Genomic DNA, 9,629 nt, shown 5'->3' with positions numbered 1-9,629 from the left:
TTCAATCCCCACCTAGTACCAACCTCGTCATGTCCGTTGTGTCCTGAGCAAGACACTTCACCCTTGCTCCTGATGGGTGCTGGTTAGCGCCTTGCATGGCAGCTCCCTCCATCAGTGTGTGAATGTGTGTGTGAATGGGTAAATGTGGAAGTAGTGTCAAAGCGCTTTGAGTACCTTGAAGGTAGAAAAGCGCTATACAAGTACAAACCATTTATCATTTACCATTTATAAAAATTAAAAAAATTAAATAAAATATATAAAAAATTGCCTCTGCGCATGCGCATAGCATAGATCCAACGAATCGATGACTAAATTAATCACCAACTATTTTTATAATCGATTTTAATCGATTAGTTGTTGCAGCCCTAATATATACACATACATATGGTTAACCCCCGGGTTACTCCGGCTTCCTCCCACCTCCAAAAACATGCACCTGGGGATAGGTTGATTGGCAACTCTAAATTGGCCTTAGTGTGTGAATGTGAGTGTGAATGTTGTCTGTCTATCTGTGTTAGCCCTGCGATGAGGTGGCGACTTGTCCAGGGTGTACCCCGCCTTCTGCCCGATTGTAGCTGAGATAGCGCCCCCCGCGACCCCGAAGGGAATAAGCGGTAGAAAATGGATGGATGGACAGACAGACAGACAGACAGACAGACAGACAGACAGACAGACAGATATATATATATATATATATATATATATATATATATATATATATATATATATAAACACATACATACACACAAACATATATACCCATACATACATACATACATATATATATATACACACATACATAAATACATATATATACATACATACATACATACATATCATATATCATATACATCCATACATACATATATGTATGTATGAATATGATATATCCATGATGTAACATACAGATATAACAACTTGACATCACAATTATTATCAGCCTGGTGTTAAATGTTAAAAAACATATTTTTGATTGTATTACTAAACAAATGAAGATTTCTTACCACATGAACACAGACAAAAGTACAGAAAAATGGTACTGTTGCGTATCACTTTTTGTAGGCATCATGGTGCACTCACCTGATGGGCACGTCCCTGTACTGCGGCTGGCCTGGCTGGGTGCTGCCCTCCAGTGGCGTCTGGGTGACAGTTGGCATGGACTTGTTGATCAGCACCTGCTTGTTCTCCACTCGCTCACCTGCAGCACGACACACAGTTGAACTATGTTTATGCACTAATCACTGGACAGTTCAGTTGGTGAAAATCACTTCATGTTTATCTTCCTGCAAATCTCTTTTTTTTAATTCTAAAGACCTGTAATGCATTAAGACCAGTGACTTCCTTTATTCTAATCAGGTTTACCGGGTCAGTCTGCAGGCACCATGGCATGGTGGGTATTCTTACCCGGGCAGCAGATGCCGTCAGAATCCAGGATCTTATGCTTCCAGATGGGCGTTCTTGTAGTAGCATCCAGCATGGGGCCCAGCACCTTGTCGAAGGTTTGATTGGTGTAGCGCTTGAGCGTGCACTTGGTGTTTTTGTAGACAAGACAACGACCAAAACCTGTTGAGAGCAGAGTTGTAATTATCTCAGGCAAGGGTCCCCAAACTACGGCCCGATATGGCCAGCCAGCGTCCGTTTTTGTAATTTTTTTATTATTATTTTTAAAATCTGTCCTTTTTCATTCATCCATCAATCCATTTTCTACCGCTTGTTACTCTCAGGGTCTCCTAGCCGCTCTGGCAAATCATATTTGACGTAATTACGTACGTACCGGTACTTAACAGTGACGTGCGGTGAGGTTGATGGCTGGTGAGGCACTGACTTCATCACAGTCAGATTTACAAACATATGAACCCTAAAGAGTATCTTATTCACCATTTGATTGGCAGCAGTTAACGGGTTATGTTTAAAAGCTCATACCAGCATTCTTCCCTGCTTGGCAGTCAGCATCAAGGGTTGGAATTGGGGGTTAAATCACCAAAAATGATTCCCGGGCGCGGCGCCGCTGCTGCCCACTGCTCCCCTCACCTCCCAGGGGGTGAACAAGAGGATGGGTCAAATGCAGAGGACACATTTCACCACACCTAGTGTGTGTGTGACAATCATTGGTACTTTAACTTAACTTTAACTTTACACATACAAACTGTAGCACACAAAAAAGCACATTTAATAAAAAAACGTTATTATGGTCTTACCTTTACTTATAAATGCGCCGCTGTTGTGCTGGATTAATGAACCCCCTGATGGGAGTGTTATATCAACTAAAGCCCTCACTTCAACTTTCCACGTGCAAGATTGAATCTATTTAAAAAAGTGTAACCGAGGGTTTATAAATGTCGCCTATACTGTATGAAACTACAAAATAACAAACACGGAGGCTCCAGTTTACACGAGGACCACTTTATTTACATTCTTTCAAAAACCTCCGCAACGTGTCGTCACTTCCGCTCTTAGCGCCTTCAAAATAAGAGCTCAAGGCATATACTGTATAACAGCGCATAACAGGAACTTAACATCACAAAGAGGAAAGCCCATAAAAATAGGTTACAAAAGTTATTTAATAAGAAGCCAAAAAGTGCAAAAACAATAATGTTCGTGTTGGAGGAGTTGTGAATTAGGTACACCTGCAGTCTGCAGGTGTACCTAATGTTGTGGCCCTGCAGTCATTCACAACTCCTCCAACACGAACATTATTGTTTTTGCACTTTTTGGCTTCTTATGAAATAACTTTTTTAAATAGATTCAATCTTGCACGTGGAAAGTTTAAGTGTGGGCTTTAGTTGATATAACACTCCCGTCAGGGGTTGCCGTGCATTCTACGGCGGGGGTGCAGGAGGCGAGCCTCAGCCAGTGCGTCTTTTGCAGCCGTTTTATGATCGCTCAGCACAAGAAATACGTTACACACATACAGTTGTTGACAAAATACACTGTACATTATATACCTCAGCTAACTAAACTATGGAAATGTATAATATAGTTCATATAGCAATACAGTCTCACGGCCACAATACCCAGCAATATGTTTGGAGGAGAAAAGGTGAGGCTCTAAATCCCAAAAAACACCATTCCTACCGTCAAGCATGGTGGTGATAGTATTATGCTCTGGGCCTGTTTTGCTGCCAATGGAACTGGTGCTTTACAGAGAGTAAATGGGACGATGAAAAAGGAAGATTACCTCCAAATTCTTCAGGACAAGCTAAAATCATCAGCCCGGAGGTTGGGTCTTGGGCGCAGTTGGGTGTTCCAACAGGACTATGACCCCAAACACACGTCAAAAGTGGTGAAGGAATGGCTAAATCAGGCTAGAATTAAGGTTTTAGAATGGCCTTCCCAAAGTCCGACAATGCTGAAGAAACAAGTCCATGTCAGAAAAGCAACACATTTCGCTGAACTGCACCAATTTTGTCAAGCGGAGTGGTCAAAAATTCAAGCAGAAGCTTGTGGATGGCTACCAAAAGCGCCTTTTTGCAGGTAAACTTGCCAAGGGACAGGTAAGCAAATATTAACATTGCTGTATGTATACTTTTTTCAGATTTGCTCACATATTCAGTAGACCCATAATACATTCATAAAAGAACCAAACTTCATTAATGTCTTTTGTGACCAACAAGTATGTGCTCCAATCACTCTATCACAGTGGTTCTTAACCTGGGTTCGATGGAACCCTAGGGGTTCGGTGAGTCGGGCTCAGGTGTTCGGTGGAGGTCAAAACCCACCCGACTCATCGTGTAAATAAGAACTTCTCCCTATCGGCGTATTACGGATACGGCAACAGCAGAAGTCAGACTGATTTGCAGGTGTGTAATTTGTTGTGGGTTTATGCACTGTGTTGGTTTTGTTGTTTGAACAAGGTGATGTTCATGCACGGTTCATTTTGTGCACCAGTAAAAAAACATGGTAACACTTTAGTATGGGGAATATATTCACCTTTAATTAGTTGCTTATTAATATGCAAATTAGTAACATATTGGCTCTTAACTAGTCATTATTAAGTACTTATTAATGCCTTATTCGGCATGACCTTATTATAACCCTAACCCTCTAACCCTGGCCCTAACCTTCTAACCCTAACCAAATAACTCTAAATTAAGTCTTTGTTACTTAGAATATGTTCCCCAAACTAAAGTGTTACCAAAAACATATAACTTTGTCTTGAATTTGAAAAAAAAAACATTTTATTTTTCACTAAAGAAGGGTTCGGTGAATGCGCATATGAAACTGGTGGGGTTCGGTACCTCCAACAAGGTTAAGAACCACTGCTCTATCACAAAAAAAAATAAGAGTTGTAGAAATGATTGGAAACTCAAGAAAGCCATGCCATTATGTTCTTTACAAGTGTATGTAAACTTTTGACCACGACTGTGTATATATATATATATATATATATATATATATATATATATATATATATATATATATATATATATATATATATATATATATATATATATATATATCAGTGACGTGCAGTCACTAGAGGCAGGTGAGGCGGGGCCTCACCTGCCATCATGGAAAGAAAAAAAATGTAAAAAGAAAAAAAAAAAATTAAATTGTTATATGTATCCAGTGATTATACTATAAAGTTATTTTCCATTTAACTTCACCAGTTTTAGATTATTTTTATTCAAAATCGCTGAATTTTCACATTTGCCGTTCAAATACTGAGAAGAGACGGTGCGGTGAACAGCAGCCAGTGGAGGCACGTCACTCAGTGCCTCAACATGGATTCCGGACTCGGCTAACTACTGGCCTGCTGTGCAGTGAGACCGTATTGCTATATGAACTATATTATACATTTCCATAGTTTAGTTAGCTGAGGTATATAATGTACAGTGTATTTTGTCAACAACTGTATGTGTGTAACGTATTTCTTGTGCTGAGCAATCATAAAACGGCTGCAAAAGACGCACTGGCTGAGGCTCCAGTAGCCCCGCCTCCTGCACCCCCGCCATAGAATTGTTATATCAACTAAAGCCCACACTTAAACTTTCTACGTGCAAGATTGAATCTATTTAAAAAAATTATTTCATAAGAAGCCAAAAAGTGCAAAAACAATAATGTTCGTGTTGGAGGAGTTGTGAATGACTGCAGGGCCACAACATTAGGTACACCTGCAGACTGCAGGTGTATCTAATTCACAACTCCTCCAACACGAACATTATTGTTTTTGCACTTTTTGGCTTCTTATTAAATAACTTTTGTAACCTATTTTCATGGGCTTTCCTCTTTGTGATGTTAAGTTCCTGTTATGCGCTGTTATACAGTATATGCCTTGAGCTCTTATTTTGAAGGCGCTAAGAGCGGAAGTGATGTCACGTTGCGGAGGTTTTTGAAAGAAGGTAAATAAAGTGGTCCTCGTGTAAACTGGAGCCTCCGTGTTTGTTATTTTGTAGTTTCATACAGTATAGGCGACATTTATAAACCCTCGGTTACACTTTTTTAAATAGATTCAATCTTGCACGTGGAAAGTTTAAGTGAGGGCTTTAGTTGCGGCGCATGGGCTTAATTTCTAAGTAAAGGTAAGACCATAATAACGTTTTTTTATTAAATGTGCTTTTTTGTGTGCTACAGTTTGTATGTGTAAAGTTAAAGTTAAGTTAAAGTACCAATGATTGTCACACACACACTAGGTGTAATGAAATGTGTCGTCTGCATCTGACCCATCCCCTTGATCACCTTCTGGGAGGTGAGGTAAGGGGAGCAGTGGGCAGCAGCGGCGCCGCGCCCGGGAATCATTTTTGGTGATTTAACCCCCAATTCCAAGCCTTGATGCTGAGTGCCAAGCAGGGAAGAATGCTGGTATGAGCTTTTAAACATAACCTGTTAACTGCTGCCAATCAAATGGTGAATAAGATACTCTTTAGGGTTCATATGTTTGTAAATCTGACTGTGATGAAGTCAGTGCCTCACCAGCCATCAACCTCACCGCACGTCACTGATTTTATATATATATATATATATATATATATATATATATATATATATATATATATATATATATATATATATATATATATATATATATATATATATATATATATATATATATATATATATATGTATATCCCTGGCCAAATTTTTTTAACCAATGCGGCCCACGGGTCCAAAAGTTTGGGGATCCCTGATCTAAGGGGTCAGGACCACTTGTTGATTGTCCACACCAGGGCGTTTGTCCAATATTGCAGCTTTGGCTCACCTCTGTCAAGGGAGGCCTTGTTGAGCACCAAGGCGTCCTCAATGTCGTAGCCGCTGTAGCTCATCACGGCCACGGTGGCGTTCTGGCCAGCGGGGAGCTTCTCGAAGTCGATCAGCTCGATGGTTTTGGTCTTGACCATGGGCCTCTGCGGGTAGGCCAGCAGGTACATCAGCGTGTCGATGCGGTTCCTTTGGTTGTAGCCGATCGTACCTGGAGGCCGCAAAATGACATACAAAACAATAGCGTCTAAAATTCTGACTGTATTATACACAGATCCTTTTTGAATATTTAGATTATTTTGCGGGATGTCCGATAATATCGGACTGCCGATATTATCGGCCGATAAATGCTTTAAAACATAATATCGGAAAATATCAATATCGGTTTCAAAAAGTAAAATGTATGATTTTTTAAAACGCCGCTGTGTACACGGACGTAGGGAGAAGTACAGAGCGCCAATAAACCTTAAAGGCACTGCCTTTGCATGCCGGCCCAGTCACGTGATATCTACGGCTTTTCACACACACAAGTGAATGCAGACATACTTGGTCAACAGCCATACAGGTCACACTGAGGGTGGCCGTATAAACAACTTTAACACTGTTACAAATATGCGCCACACTGTGAACCCACACCAAACAAGAATGACAGACACATTTCGGGAGAACATCCGCACCGTAACACAACATAAACACAACAGAACAAATACCCAGAACCCCTTGCAGCACTAACTCTTCCGGGGACGCTACAATATACCCTCCTACCCCAACTCAACGTTCTCATGCTCTCTCAGGGAGAGCATGTCCCAAATTCCAAGCTGTTGTTTTGAGGCATGTTAAAAAAAATAATGCACTTTGTGACTTCAATAATAAATATGGCAGTGCCATGTTGGCATTTTTTCCCATAACTTGAGTTGATTTATTTTGGAAAACCTTGTTACATTGTTTAATGCATCCAGCGGGGCATCACAACAAAAGTAGGCATAATAATGTGTTGATTCCACGACTGTATATATCGGTATCGGTTGATATCGGAATCGGTAATTAAGAGTTGGACAATATCGGAATATCGGATATCGGCAAAAAAGCCATTATCGGACATCTCTACAAAAAAACTTTGTTTTTGTTCATTTTTATTTTGTAAGTTAAAGTGTATATATTGTGCTCCCGAGTTAATGTTGCTGAATACTTTTAATTAATTATTGATTTTATTATTATTATTATTTTTTTAAAGTATCAAATAGTTAAAGCCTGTAAATTTTTTTAAAGAATTTAAATAAAGACAAACCATTTTGAATTTCATTTATCTGTGAAGGCTCCATTAATGCTGAAAGGTACATACAGGTTTTGGAGCAACATATTAAAGTTAAAGTACCAATGATTGTCACACACACACACTAGGTGTGGCGAAATTATTCTCTGCATTTGACCCATCACCCTTGATCACCCCCTGGGAGGTGAGGGGAGCAGTGAGCAGCAGCGGTGGCCACACCCGGGAATCATTTTTGGTGATTTAACCCCCAAGTCCAGCCCTTGATGCTGAGTGCCAAGCAGGGAGGTAATGGCTCCCATTTTTATAGTCATTGGTATGACTCGGCCGGGGTTTGAACTCACAACCTACCGATCTCAGGGCGGACACTCTAACCACTCGGCCACTGAGTAGGTCATCCAAGCAACGTTATCATTTTTCACTATGCTTTCTGTAACCAACCGGACCAAACTCACACACATTAGAAACATAGCAGCTAAAATCATTGGCCTACCCACACCCAACAATTCAGATTTAAACCACAAGTCCATCATTCGACTGGCAAACACGATAGTCCAGGATATCACTCACCCACTACACCAATACATCACCCCACTACCATCAGGGCGCAGGTACAGAACCATCAAATTCCGGAGGGCCCGCCTCGGGAAAAGCCATATCCCTGCAGTTATAGCCGCCCTGAACAGGTCTGACAAGCCTGTAAATGTGTTGGTCATGTATGATGTCTTTTTGTTATTTTTGTTTGTGATGTGTAATGTTTATTGTTTAAATGTACGGCAGTGAAAATTAATTTCCCCAACGGGGACCAATAAATCTAAATCTAAATCTAATCTATCATGGACGCCCCTGCTTATTTCAGCAAGACAATGCCAAGCCACGTGTTACAACAGCATCGTAGTAAAAGAGTGCGGGTACTAGACTGGCCTGCCTGTAGTCCAGAAGTGTCTCCCATTGAAAATGTGTGGCGCATTATGAAGCCTAAAATATCACAACAGAGACCCCCGGACTGTTGAACAACTTAAGCTGTACATCAAGTTACGTTCAGGTCGCATGATGATGCGGGGTTTGTTCTCCTAGGATGCAAAAGGACGAATCCGGACAGGACTTGCAGGTAAGGACTTGATTTAATAGTAAAATAACACAGAACAGGTACAAAACAAAAAACAAACCGAGCGCACCGGAAGCTAAGGCTACACCTTAGCACAGACTATGATCACTAGCAGGGGCTAGGAGACAAGCAAAAACTTACGTAGCAGTCGCGTGACGCAAATAAAGAAGCCAGCCCGACTGACTGGAAAAGGCAGGCTTAAATAATGTCAGGGATTACCAACAGGTGCGCATACGGAACACAAGCGGCAGGTGAAAATAATAAGTAGCTATGATAACCAACTCAGAGGTGCACAAACAGGAACTAAAGGAGTCCAAGACTAACAGAACACAACTGACTCGAAAAACTAAAACAGAATATGATCCGGGCAGCGGATCATAACACATCAAGCAAGAATGGGAAAGAATTCCACTTCAAAAATGTGTCTCCTCAGTTCCCAAACCTTTACTGAGTGTTGTTAAAAGGAAAGGCCATGTAACACAGTGGTAAAAATGCCCCTGTGACAACTTTTTTGCAATGTGTTGCTGTCATTAAATTCTAAGTTAATGATTATTTGCAAAAAAAAAAAAAAAAGAAGTTTCTCAGTTAGAACATTAAGTACTAGAGATGCGCGGATAGGCAAATATTTCATCCGCAACCGCATCACAAAAGTCGTCAACCATCCGCCATCCACCCGAACCAACATTTTATCAAAGCCACACCCGCCCGCCATCCGCCCGTTGTTATATATCTAATATAGACGATGCAAGGCATTAGTGAGGTTATAAGGCTTTTGCCTGTTAAAGAAAGGAGACTGATCCAATTCAGCAGAGACATTCAATGCGTGCCACGCATTAATATCTCTTGGCCACGCATTAGTGGCTAAGAGATATTAATGCGTGATGATATTATTTATCACTATTATAATATTATTGTCATTTCCATTAAGAAAGTGTTGACTATTGTTGCCAATGCCCTCAGATCAGGAGTGCGTTCCTCACACTTTGTGTGCGCAGTTGCAGCAAGCAGAACGAGGCTTTTAAGAAGTTAAAAAAATGTTTTAGAAAGACTAGG

The 9,629-nt window shown here is 40.6% G+C and overlaps 1 protein-coding gene across 1 annotated transcript in view; it reads right to left on the bottom strand.

Annotated features, from left to right (window-relative positions):
- polr3b (polymerase (RNA) III (DNA directed) polypeptide B) overlaps positions 1–9,629 on the bottom strand; it is a 101,939-nt gene that overhangs the window by 27,416 nt on the left and 64,894 nt on the right. The window contains exons 20-22 of the mRNA XM_061924572.2: positions 6,200–6,409; positions 1,405–1,563; positions 1,081–1,198 (exon numbers count right to left, since the gene is read on the bottom strand). Coding sequence (XP_061780556.1) covers positions 1,081–1,198; positions 1,405–1,563; positions 6,200–6,409 — 487 coding nt within the window. The remainder of the gene's footprint in view (positions 1–1,080; positions 1,199–1,404; positions 1,564–6,199; positions 6,410–9,629) is intronic.

The sequence above is a fragment of the Nerophis lumbriciformis genome, linkage group LG29 (assembly GCF_033978685.3).
Source record: "Nerophis lumbriciformis linkage group LG29, RoL_Nlum_v2.1, whole genome shotgun sequence".
In the NCBI taxonomy this organism is placed as follows: domain Eukaryota; kingdom Metazoa; phylum Chordata; class Actinopteri; order Syngnathiformes; family Syngnathidae; genus Nerophis; species Nerophis lumbriciformis.
Note: the sequence above shows the minus strand (reverse complement) of the source record. Positions and strands in the feature narration are given on the sequence as shown.